The 12,920-nt window shown below is 38.3% G+C and overlaps 2 protein-coding genes across 5 annotated transcripts in view; one reads left to right on the top strand and one right to left on the bottom strand.

Annotated features, from left to right (window-relative positions):
- Positions 1 to 8,123, bottom strand: part of LOC132704366 (uncharacterized) — a 21,864-nt gene extending 13,741 nt beyond the window's left edge. Inside the window, exon 1 of the mRNA XM_060674327.1 lies at positions 7,984 to 8,123. The gene's annotated coding sequence lies outside the window, so the exon portion shown is untranslated. The remainder of the gene's footprint in view (positions 1 to 7,983) is intronic.
- LOC132704358 (sushi, von Willebrand factor type A, EGF and pentraxin domain-containing protein 1-like) overlaps positions 1 to 12,880 on the top strand; it is a 24,201-nt gene extending 11,321 nt beyond the window's left edge. For 2 of the 4 annotated variants that reach the window (XM_060674316.1, XM_060674314.1), the window contains 12 exons: positions 2,955 to 3,130; positions 3,953 to 4,174; positions 5,365 to 5,834; positions 6,586 to 6,695; positions 6,753 to 6,925; positions 7,152 to 7,369; positions 7,592 to 7,784; positions 7,901 to 8,074; positions 8,133 to 8,306; positions 9,496 to 9,765; positions 11,533 to 11,715; positions 12,717 to 12,880. In XM_060674316.1, coding sequence (XP_060530299.1) covers positions 2,955 to 3,130; positions 3,953 to 4,174; positions 5,365 to 5,834; positions 6,586 to 6,695; positions 6,753 to 6,925; positions 7,152 to 7,369; positions 7,592 to 7,784; positions 7,901 to 8,074; positions 8,133 to 8,306; positions 9,496 to 9,765; positions 11,533 to 11,715; positions 12,717 to 12,880 — 2,527 coding nt within the window. Of the gene's footprint in view, positions 1 to 2,954; positions 3,131 to 3,952; positions 4,175 to 5,364; positions 5,835 to 6,585; positions 6,926 to 7,151; positions 7,370 to 7,591; positions 7,785 to 7,900; positions 8,075 to 8,132; positions 8,307 to 9,495; positions 9,766 to 11,532; positions 11,716 to 12,716 lie in introns of all 4 variants that reach the window. The other 2 variants (XM_060674315.1, XM_060674312.1) reach the window with 1 other exon arrangement.
- The last annotated feature ends 40 nt before the right edge of the window (positions 12,881 to 12,920 follow it).

The raw sequence follows: 12,920 nt of genomic DNA, 5'->3' as shown, positions 1-12,920 counted from the left end.
GTTACATATTTAGGCTAGTGAAAAATATTTTTTATTTCGACAAGGTGTTTAGCGAACATTTTTTTTACAGTGAACTAGATATACATACCTTATCTCTTTTAGTTTTTTCAAAAAAATATTTGTGGCAACATTTTCCGCCATTTAAGATATTAAACCGTATTTTCGTTAATCTAGTTTCCTAATTGTTGTCGCTTATAGTATATATTTGGCCACTCTTGCCAGCTGTCAAGGCTTTCCCAAAGATAAAATAGACTCATTGCCAGGTTAAACCGTATTTTGATATAAAACTTTTGGTGTTGTTTCATCTTGATATCATCGTTCAAAAACAAGTGTACAACTTGGACTACCTGGTACATATTTACACATAAGTATTATTCTCTTCAGGTACTTATAAACTTATATAAAAGATTCTTCAATCATGAAATAAGGGAACTTTTAAAAATTTAAAAAGTTGTTTTAATTGAAATCAGGAAAAATATGGTTTAATTCTTTTCATTCGGATTCTTAAGACCTACATAATTTAAAATTAAAAGCAAATATTTAATTATTGTAGTCTTGCTAAATTCCTTAATTTTATTTCTCTACGCTCATTCCCCGTAGCAGCCATATTCTGCTTCACAATGTTGATTATATTACATTACATTCTTGGATAATCCGAGCATTAATGGATAGTGGATAGGTTGTTTCTTTCCTTTTGGTATGGTAGAAACAATTAGGTGTACTTAATATATATAATTAATCATTAACAATTACCATTCCGTCTACTACTAAATATTGTAATAAAATGTCTTTGAAAACTCCTCATCAACTTCTTCATAACCACCTATTTTGCCGACGTTTTTCGAGATATCAATTAAAAAAAAAAAACAAATGTCGGGTTAATAGCCAAGTTTTTTTCCAAGTGACGTATAAAACAATAAGCCTACATCATATTTTTTCAAATGGATTACCCTGTATATTATATATGTGTTTAATAGATTCGATTACAATGATGTTACACATTTTATATTTTAGTCCACTCGTTTTTACAATTCGGCAAAAATAGGAAATTTTTATATAACAATAATTAAACAAATTAAAATATAACAAAAACACTCAAAAAGACAAGACACACTAAAGTAAAAAATTCTTTAACTATTCTAAATACTGCTCTATGTGATAACCATTTTCATCAACACATTTCTCATACACTCTAATTGTATGATATCTTGGATTTAGTAACGTTTCCGGATTATCTCTTAACTGATCGATTGCCTCTAAAATCATTTGCCGAAGTTTCACGAGATTATTACAAGGAGTTTTGTGCACGTGATTTTTACGTGTCCCCAAAAGAAAAAATCCATTAAAGTTAAGTCGGGGCTGTTGGCTGGCCAATCCACAATTCCGCAGTTCCTTATCCAACCCCTGGGATATTCCATGTTAAGAAAATTTTTAACTTGCACAACATGACGAGGAGGGGCATCAGCGCTGATATATTTAGTAAATCTTCTATATATTGTTCTATTGCGTGCTCTAAGAGTTGCAAAAAATGAGCTCCAGTTAACATTTGATCAATAAATATCAGACCCAAAATATGCCCACATTGATTGATTGGTACCGCTGGCTTTTTATTTCGTGTATTTGTCTGGGATTATTCAAAGACCAATATTGCGTATTTTGTCTGTTGCAACTCTTTCTTGTGGTGAGCGAACTTTCATCAGTCCATAAAATGTTTTTCAATAAATTGTTATTCTCATTATGTCCGTTCAAAAAAATCCAAACAAAACTGCATCCTCCTTTGACATTGTTCTGCACTTAGTTTTTGAGCATTATATTTATATTCTTTCAAAACTGGTCGGATTGATCCTCGAGAAATACCTGTCTCTTCATATACTCTAGTAATAGAGGAAACTGGATATGCTTCATAGAATCTTAATATGTTTGCTTTATTTTCTTCATTTAAAACATTATGATTTTGGTTAGTTTTTTAGCATTTAATACGTTACCGTTCTCCTCAAATTTCTTTGCCGGTCTGTTTTGAAGGAGCTCGCCGCTCTAGATAAAGTCTAATGACGACGTACTGCGATGGCACATTTATTATTCAGAAAGTATACTTGAAGCATATCACTCCTTTCACGGATGCTAAATTCACGAAAAACAATTTTAACAATGACTCGGACAATAATCCAACCACACTAAGGAGCTTATTTTTTGAGGTTAACTAACTTAATTACGTACCTATTTCGAAATTTCGGAGTCCTCCCAGCGCCTTATTGCCCTTTTAAAGTTTTAAAAGGAAACTTTATACTTTATACCGTTGTTTACTAATATGTAGAACATATTTTTATTTCTCAGTCAGGGCACCCTTTGAAATTATATAAAAATTTCCTATTATTGCGGACTTGTCAAAAACGAATGGACCAAAATATAAAGTGTGTTACATAATTGTTATCAGAATAAGATATTATATTAGATGAGGTAGGCTTATATGTTAGAAAATTGATAGTGTTTTGTTTTATACGTCACTTGGAAAACAACTTGGCAACTAACCCTACATTTTGTTTTTTTGGTTTACCTTTATATCTCTAAAAACAAAAAAGTTACAGCCAATTAAAATGTTATTAAAATAAATGGAACGTACGGTACAGTGTCAATAGTAAATTATTATACAGAAAACTTATCACTGACGTATCCATTATGAAACTGCATTTTAAACTATTATAGAAAACTTGCAACTCGATAGATTAGGTCTTGTTCTGGTGTAGCAGTGGCACCAGTACCAGGCACTCGACCACATTCTGAAACGTACCTACAAGTGTCCTTCTCCGGACCTCGCCCGGATATTTTAATCTGAACGCACCCCTGCATAAAACGGGTGCGCCGACCGGGCTCAGTCTATTCGCTCGGTCGTTACAATATATTATATTTATTTCCCAACTTAAGAAGCTTTCTCCACCTTCTTTTTATTGACCCAGGTGTGTCCAGTGTCCCGAGGGTCACACGACCGCGACCGTCCGTAGCGGCGATTCGTCGTTTTGCATTCCAACTTCGCGCGGCATCTGCACGTCCGACAAGGCGGTCTGCGAACACGGCAAATGCCACGCCGTCAACGGTTACGAGTACGCCTGTGCGTGCGACGAAAATTACATCGGTACAGTGAAGGCGGGATCCCACGGCGCGTGGATCTTCGAGTCTCGCTTGCGAATTGGGTTCGGCTCGTTAAAAAATGACCTCTGTCAGTTCGTCGAGTGTTCTCGTGGTAGCTTGACAAGCCCAAAATAAAATTCTGGCATAAATATTCTCCCCAGCTAGTGTCAATCACGTCGCATGCTATCTTGGTAAAAAAGTAAACATGAATAATTGACAATGAGTTGCTACCTTAGCTGTGGCTATGTGTATTATTTAGGTAGTTGTGTAAACATACGAAAACCTAAAAAAGAAGATGCTGGAGACCACTGTGTAAAAGCAGTAATAGGTACGTATGAAAATACCCTCCACGAGATCTAGATCCAGTTTTAGTTGTCATTTTTTAAAGCTTTCGAATAGAACCCACAAAAGCATCTTTTTTTTTCTTTAAATCTATGATTTAAATCCTCTTTAATGAGTTTCCGGGCATCATGAACGTGGTTTCCATTTTTAGGGTTTATATCCCTCGGGTTCCATAAGAAGGCAGTTTTCTTCTTATAAACACTTCAAAAATTCAAGGGCAAAATAGTTGGTCAATTCCATTTTTTAAATTATTTTTGATCGAACTTGACATTTCCACGCAAAGTATAAGTCCGAACCGTGCCAGAGAAAACGAGCCAGCACATTTCCATGGTGCGAAATTCGACAGGTCTGGCTTGTGACACGCCGATTCACGCGCTGTGGGATCCCGACTTAACCGCGAAAGCGCAAGAGATACACCTTTGTCGTCTCTGCATAGTGTTTATTCTAAGCCGCGAGATTGGGTTTGTTTTTTTCTGCGTTTCAGGAACTCGATGCGAGAAGCACGTGTCCGAATGCGTCTCAAGACCGTGCCTCGGTGGTGGCACGTGCGTCGACCTCGAAGGGGGCGGCTATCGGTGCGAATGCCCCGACGCTTTCGCGGGCAAACGATGCGAAACATCCGCCGATGAGTGCGCAATAGTTTGCGAGAACAACGGCACCTGCGTCGAGGTGGAAGACGACGAAGTGACGTGTCTGTGTCCCAAAGGTACGCCGCGGAATAGAGTTAACCGAGCCAAAACTAAAGATAAAGTGAAGAATGGCTACCAATAAAATAAAACATTTGTTCCCAAAGAAATATCACACTCTCTTTTCCAAATTAATGAGCACTTTGCTCCATTTTTTCAAAAGATTTCCAGTTACCAGCAGGTTAACTACTATAATAATCATGAATACAATAATCACATAAACTTCTCCTTTAGCATGGTCGAAGTGTCTCAGATAAATCAAATTTTTAATTCAATGAAATCCAATGCAACCGGGGCGACGAAGTTTCACCACTAATGTTAAAATTTCGTAGTTCTTTCATAGATAAATATATAACACATATTCTTACGAAGTCGACTGTCTTTTTCGGCTGGTCAGCCTCAAAACCATTAAGAAAAGTTGACAAAATTAAACTACACAATATTCGTCTCGTCTGGTGTTGCAACACTCCTTACGTGTAGTGGTGGCGAACCCACCGAAATATCACTTAATGTTCCAAAATAAAAAAGAACATATGTGCGAACGACTACCGGCTTCTGCGGGCCATCAATCAAAATAAAAAGTAAACCCAAAAAACAGCATTCGCATTATAAACTGTTGTTTGGAAAATATCAATAGGAAAACCACTGGCAAAAATAAGTAATCCTAACCATCTCAATGATCTACGAATATTCAGTATCCCACCAGCAATTTCAAAAATTTTTGCGCAAATGTACGATTATTTTATAAACAATAATATCCAGTGCGGCTTCAAGGAACATTTTGGTACTTCGGAGTCTAATATAAATCGCGATTTACGTATTATAAGTGACCTTTCTGTGGCCACAACCTCAAATCAAACCCCACGTAATCATGCGCCATGATTTTCGGAAGTAAAAACAAAACTATGCGTTTAGTCGGTAGACCTAGCATTAAATTAACATTTGTAACTACTGTAAAGAATCTGGAGGTTGTATTGGATATCAGCGTCGGTTTAAGGAAGGCTTAAAATCTATTTTCAAAAAGCAATACTTGTCTAACTTTAATTATTGTGATTTTGTCTACGGTTTTTGCTTGGATCATGAGAGTCGAACTCGAATAAAAAGAGTTCAAAATGCATGTCTCCGTTTTGTTTATGGAATCCGAAAATTACCCAATAAAAGGCATTTAATATTATTAAAAACTTGAAAATTTTACCTTTTAACCGGCTAGGTTTCGAGGGTCAGAGGTGCGAACGAGTTATAACGTACTGCACGGCCTCGACGTGTGACAACAACGCCACCTGCGTGGAAGAAGCAGACACGTTTCGATGCGAGTGCCGCGACGGACATATCGGCAAACGTTGCAGCATCTTGCCCTGCGACTACAGGCCGTGTGAACAGGCAGCGGTGTGCGTCAATTTACCCGAATCCAACGCCACGAGGCAGAGCTACCGGTGCGTCTGTCCAGACGGTTACACGGGCGAGAAGTGCTCGCATAAAATTAACCACTGCGCCGACTCGCCGTGCCGAAACGGCGGGCGTTGCGTCGACGGCGAGACAAACTACGCGTGCGTGTGCGAGCCGCCATTTCACGGCGACCAGTGCCAGCTGAAGAGGAACACCCGGTATATGCTGAACTTTCCGCGATACGACGTTAACGACTACGTTAAACTGAGGGGATTCAAGCGTAACCTTTCGGCGGTGAGTCCCGAACGAGAATTTTTTGGTTGATCGGTTGGTTCTTCTTCTTTTACCGGGCAAATGCATAGAAACCACCAGGTCAATCGTTTAAAATCAATCGCTAAATTAACATTTTTTAAGTTATTTCATTAAATTTCCTTTATTTTTCTTTTATTGTTAGTTTGCATCGTTGTCATCGAATAATTTTATCGTAAAGTTTGGATGACTACTTCCCCTTTCTGTTGTTCTTTACGGTGCACTGGCCCTACACCACCTGACCCGCATGCTCAAACGATGGCCAAGTCGACCTATACCGCTTATGGCGATTCTGTGGTGGAGCATTGCACGCGGCGGTTTAACCTCTGTTCGTTCCCGACAGAATCCCATGTATTCGTTCCAAAAAGTTTGATATCGGTTTCCACGGTGAGGATTTAGTGTTTTGAGTGTTCAGTGTATGTCTTTAAGTGATAATCGTCGTCGGCCCCGTCGTTTTTCCCCGTTCACGCCGGTATGGAGGCCGGATGGGCCCGGATGGCCCGAGGTGGAAGCGGGGGGAAGCCGATTTTTTTGGTATCGGTCAGAATCGTTTTTTGCTAGCTGAGCAAATTATTGGTTATTTTTCTTCTTTGTACGTGGTGGTCATTGACCAGAAACGAAAATCCTCGACGGAAGTCGGCAATGGGCGAATGATCCTAGCAATCGAGCCCAACATTTTTTGTGAAATGCATAATTGAATTGAATTGAACCGCTTATGGCGTATGGATGATTTCAGATTTCCGCCTGCCTGTGGATGCAGACGGTAGACAACTTCAACTACGGAACCCTCCTGTCTTACGCTACCCGCCAATCTGACAACGCCTTCACCCTGACCGACTACACGGGGTGGGTGGTTTCGCTCTTGTTTTACCTCAAAACCACGCATACCCGTTGCATTTACAGCCTGGTGTTGTATGTAAACAATCAGTACGTAGTAACGGACGTGCTGTTGAATGACGGATACTGGCACCACGTTTGTGCCCTGTGGCAGAGCCGCGGGGGCGTCTACAGGGTCTATGTCGACGGAAAATCTGTGAAAAACGGCACCGGACTGGCCACTTCCTCCTACATTGAAGGTAAGCCCAATAAGATTATATTCAAAGAACACTCGACGACTCATTGATAATCAAGTGCCTAGAAATGTTCAGCCACCGTAAGAAACCAGTAACTTGCATAGTTTCTATTTCACTTTGTGCAATGTTTTACATACGAAACCATCCACTAAACCGCATTTCCAAATTCCCCGACTTTTTTTCGCATTTTGTGGCAATCATGTGCGGGTTTGGCTTCTCTCTCCTCTAGGCCACGGGTTCCTCATCGTCGGCCAAGAACAGGACATAATCGGAGGGAAATTCAGTCAGGCCGAATCCTTTGTCGGCAACATGGCTTACGTCGACGTATGGTCGTATCCCATTTCAGACGACGACATACTGAACCATCTGAATGACTGCAGGGATACATCGTTCGGGAATTTGTATTCGTGGCCCGAGATGCAGGACAACATCAACGGAAACGTCCAAGTATAATTGTTATTTAGATACTCATAGCATTAAAAATTTTCTTTACAAGGATCCAAAATAGTTAACTTTATATTGTGCTTTACATGAAACTTTTCAGCAGCTCATACAACAATGGTCCCATTACATGCCCAAATATTTTTGGTTATTTTCGTTTACAAGTATTATTATACCAATGCTTAATTTAATCGGACTTATTCCTAAACAAATAGGCGCACGTTTCAGATATTGAATACGTCGTTCTGTCAAAAATGCTCAGACCCGAAACCGCTCTACAATGGCCTAATCGACCTGGTGGACAACACAGCGTTCTACTCGTGTTACCCCGGCTATGAAATCAGCCACAAGAGCTACTCGAAGGGCAGGAAGTGCACGAAAACGTCAAAGTGGGAGGGTTTCTACGAACCGTACTGCAAACGTAATAATAAAACATCCGCCTTCGAATCTGCGTAGGCAAAAAATTAACAATTAACAATTTTTCCCATAAACCATTCTTAAGTTTGCGTTGAACCAGGAAATTGCGAAACGTTGCAGGAGTGTATTGCGGCTACCCGGGCCACGTGGCCAACGCCTACTCAATCGGAAACCGGTTCTATTACAACGAGAAAATAACTTACCGGTGTTACGACGGATTTGAATTGGCCGGGAATGGTACGATCGTGTGCAGGGCGGACGGCCAATGGTATCCCGACAAGCCCCGATGTCTCGGTAAGCGTACCGAACGGCCTTCTCTTCTCTTCTTCCGTAGGTAAGGCTAGCGTTTTAGGTACCCGATGTCCGATGCCGGAAGTCTCCGGCGGTACGATCGCAATCGTGTCGGATCAAACGGGCGACGAATCAGACAGCTCGACTGGTGGCGGGGCCGACTTTGGCACACAAATAAAAGTGTCCTGCCGTGGAAATGCCGGCGTCGCATCGCTACTCACGTGCACCGAAAACGGTAAGTTAAAAAACATAAACAATTTATATATATATATATATATATATATATATATATATATATATATATATATATATATATATATATATATATATATATATATATATATATATATATATATATATATATATATATATATATATATATATATATATATATATATATATATATATATATTTCACGTATTGATTCACGGATGGAAAAATGTGATGACACTATATTCCGGGATATCATCCGTTCGCTTGTTGAACTCCGATTGGAATCCTGCATCCGACTGGAATCCTGCAGACGTTTCGCCAAAATCTCACTTGGCATCTTCAATGCTCGCGCTCCGATTATTTGATTGTTATGTTATGGCAAAGATACGACTTGGTGCAAATCTGAAATCAATTCTGATTTTTTAATAAAACTTATGACCCAAATGCTCATCACCAAACACCTTGCATAATATACTATTTAAATTTAATATAATATAAGCTTAGTTAATTATATTCATAAATTCTTACTCAATAAACATCCAATTTTTTTGTGGTGAAAAATTTTCTTCTACTTTTTTTGCTCCTTTTTTGTCAAATTGAACAAAAAATAGTGTGAAAATTTTCCAAAAAATTCCAGGTTTTCTGTTTTTTATTCTTACTTTTTTCTACATGGGGCCGTTCCTTTACGCATCGCAAAAATTATCGTCAACAAAATTTGCACAGAAGTTAAGTTATATAATTTATGTAATCTTTACCAATTCAGAATCAGATGCATAAATTTCAATAAATTTTATATATTAAATATTTTGATACATTTAAAATGAGAGCTTTGTAATTCAGGTCAAAAGTCCCGTAGCAGCCGTATCTCGGAAATTATTGCGTGAAAACTTTTTTTTAGAGGTCCGAACATCCTATTTTAAATGACAAAAATATTTTCTTGTTTAGTGTTTGAGATGCCGACAATTTAAAAATTAAATAAAAACGAATCTTTTTCATTTAAAAAAAGAAAGTTTGGACCTCTGGGCGGAAAACTATGACCTCGGACTTATTAAGTTATCAAGCATACTTAAAAACTCCGGTATACTAAATTTCAAAACAACTGCAATTGCAAGAACTAACCAAAACTAACCATGTCACAATATATACTGAAGAAACAATTGCGATCAGAATTTAATATCGAATATCCCACCATGTGCCGTTCGAAATTGAAGGTACTTGGGACGTGGAGGCACCGACATGCGTGCCACCTGTCGGTGACGATGCCGACGACGGCAATTCAACGATGCTCAATTGCGCGGTCAACCTGATACCCAAGGCGCCGGAGAACGCTGTTGTCGATCAAGACTCGCTCCGCGTCGTCAAGAACGGTACCGAAAACGTGGTGCGGTACAAGTGTAAACCGGGCTTTAGGTTATCCGGTCACGACACGTCTGTGTGCATTACCGACGGCTACTGGAGCGAGCTGAACATGACGTGTAAAGGTAAAAAATCGTCCACATTTGATTTTGAATGTGAAAACGAAAAACCCCATGATTTTCCCTAACCTTAATTCAAGAATACCCAGACTTTTTCAGGTTTTCTAGGTCGTTGACGACACTTATAAAAAAAATAAAAATCGCAAAAAAAGTCGACTTGAATCACTCTTTAAAAGATTGCTTTCGCAATCTCGAGGGGCCACTGCTCCGCACTACGCAGTCTTCAGACCGCTATGCGGCATTGTATTTCCAAAAAGTCCCTTTGCAGAGGACACATTGTTTTACTATCGTGCTCCTGCGGATCACTAGGGAACTTTCGCAAAATCGATGTAATTTTATTGTGCGTGCATCCGGTATAAAGTGCCTTTCACGGTCGCCGAGATCCAAAATCATGGCAAAATTTCGTAAATATAAAAACAACAAACAACAAGATCTGCAAATCAGAAAGCTGTAGGTCTCAATCCAGTTTAAACCAAATTTTCCTATCTTTTGACATTTTTCCTTTACGACCAATAATTTACCCACAAAAACGGAATATTTCAGGATTTTTTAGAATTTTTGCCCAAAATATATAATGTATATATTATATATGTATATAATTCAAACAATGTTCGAAATAGAGGTTGTAGCCATGAATCTTCCACGTTTCCAATGATTTTCGAGAAAATAATTCTACTATTCGGCAGTACGCCGTAATAGTAAATTACATCATCGTGTGCCAGAAATAGCGATTCCCTCGAGAAGCGTATGTTATAGACGAAAATCGTAAATACAAAAATTGTAGATCTCGATGTGGCCTACAATACTGTTTAAACCAATTAGCGATCTTTTTAACGAATTTTTAATTACAGTAAATAACTTCCCCTGGAAAAGAACAATTTTCAGGCTCTTTTAGATTTTTGTCTGTAAATGAAAAACCCTCTATATAATCGGAAAAATGGTTGAAATAAAGGTTTTGGTTCAATAATTTTGCGGGTCGGGTTTATAGTTTTGGAGAAAATATTTTTTTTCAGGGAGACAAAATGACCCAAAAAAATTATTCAAAAAATAAAAAAAAATACTTCGCAATATTTGATGGCACCTCTGCTAAATTTGTAGCTTCAAAAATACAGCACGGAATAAATGGAACACCCTGTACAATAGGGGAAAATTTTACACAAAAGTTTTAGCTGACAACTGAAACCCAGCCTTCTAGTTATGGTCAATAGACTTTATAGGGGGACACTAATTTTCAGTTTTTTGCGACTACCGGCCGTACCCTGTACATTTTTGAAAATTGTAAAGAATAGGGATTTATATATTTTTCGATTGCATGAACGGTTTTTGAAAAATGACTTTTTTCTTTGAAGTCGATTGCTTTAAATTTCGGACGCTTATCGTGTTTCATAGCGATGTGGAAAATTGAAAAAAAAAAATGTTTGATCGAGCGGCCATTTTCACATATCTTGTGCACTCCGTGGACTGTTAAAAATGAGAAAAATTTGGACCGTCTAGCTGAAACCGTTCCAAAGTACCATCAAAGGTCCCCTAGGACCTACCGTTACCGAGATATAAAATTTTTATACGAGCGTAGATACTTTAGAAAAATTGAATTTCATCGATTTTCAAAAGTAACAAGATTTTTCTTCAATGGAATAACGCGAGAACTGTAAAGTCAATGTAAAAAACGCAAAACCGTCACTTCTTCGAAGTTTTTTTTAAGGTTTATAATAATCTAACATTGGGAAATATTTTCATGTCGTTAATTTTCGATTATGTAATGTTCCCGCGCAGAAATCCGTTGTCCAGAGCCGCCCACGTTCAAGAACATGCGAAAAACAAAAACCGACGCTGTCTACCGCTTCGGCGCCGTTCAGAGTTACGAATGCGACGACGGCTACAAGCTGTTCGGTTCGAACAACAACATTAGGTGCACCGCGGCCGGAAAATGGACCCGGATGTTAGGAAAATGCACCAGTAAGTATTTTAAAGAAAACTGCACGACGGCGTGATGTCCCGCGTCATTTTTCGATCGCCGTTCACTCTTCCTCATACGAAGTCTTATAGAAATGTCGCGTAATGTAATAAACGGATCTACATCTCGCCCCGAATGTCGAATCGATATTTTTTTTGATTGAATTCGGATAAAACAATGATGAAATAGATGGTGATGTAAATTTTCTTCAATTTGGCTAAACGAATCTAATGGAATTCGTTCGAACTAATCAATAAAGTAAAAACCATTAAAATTCCTCCTAAGGCTTCATTTGACGTCCAAAATATGTTTCCTAGCAATCCACCGATCGACGTAACAAATTTAATAGACAATATTCGTATTCGGAGACAAGTCTTGTTAGATAGTTTAAGAGTTTGTTTGGACCAAAATTATTGTGAATTTAATGGTCAATTTTATATTGCTAATTATGAGAAACCCACTTAGTCTACTACTTGCAGAAATTTTCGTGAACAATTTGGAAAATATCATATATAAACATTCTCTGAGAAAATGATTTCTGAATGGATATTTCTTATATAGGATTTAACAATGGTTACGAACCCTCTTTGATAGATAAAATTATATCTAAAAAATAGTTTCAAATACCTCAATACTCTACCTATTTAATATTAAATACCGACACCAAAATTTATAAAACAATAAAGTACAACAAAGTAGATCCTAGCAAGAAAATGTTGAAATATCTGTCTAAATTTGGTCTTAAGGTTGCTTTTAAAACTGAAACCACCATTGGAAAATTTTTAAAAAACATTAAAACTAAATCACGAAAAACTCAAAAGTACGGAATCTTCAACTTGGGATTCCAAATATGCCATTCATTTAAATTGAGAAAAACACAAGTTTGACGACAATTTTGACATTTTACAGAATGACACAAATAGCAAAAAACTATATTTGTTAGAAGCTATGAACATTTTTTGCTCTAACTTAATTGTGTTAATTTTCTTTATTCATCGTCTAGGAAAAGCGTGTGGTAAACCACCCGCGCAGCCCGGAGCGCGAATCGCTGGTAACTCATACCTCTACGGGGACAAGGTGACCCTCTCGTGCGCCGACGGCCGATCGGTCCATCTGTTGTGCGACAAAAGCGCCACCTGGAGCGGCCCCGCCGATTTAAAGTGCTAACGCACCTGTCGTTTTAAATAAAACCCGCGTCAAATTTGCA

The sequence above is a fragment of the Cylas formicarius genome, unplaced genomic scaffold (assembly GCF_029955315.1).
Source record: "Cylas formicarius isolate icCylForm1 unplaced genomic scaffold, icCylForm1.1 PGA_scaffold_7__23_contigs__length_41026272, whole genome shotgun sequence".
NCBI lineage: Eukaryota > Metazoa > Arthropoda > Insecta > Coleoptera > Brentidae > Cylas > Cylas formicarius.
The sequence above is the reverse complement of the archived record's forward strand: the minus strand, read 5'-3'. Positions and strand labels throughout refer to the sequence as shown.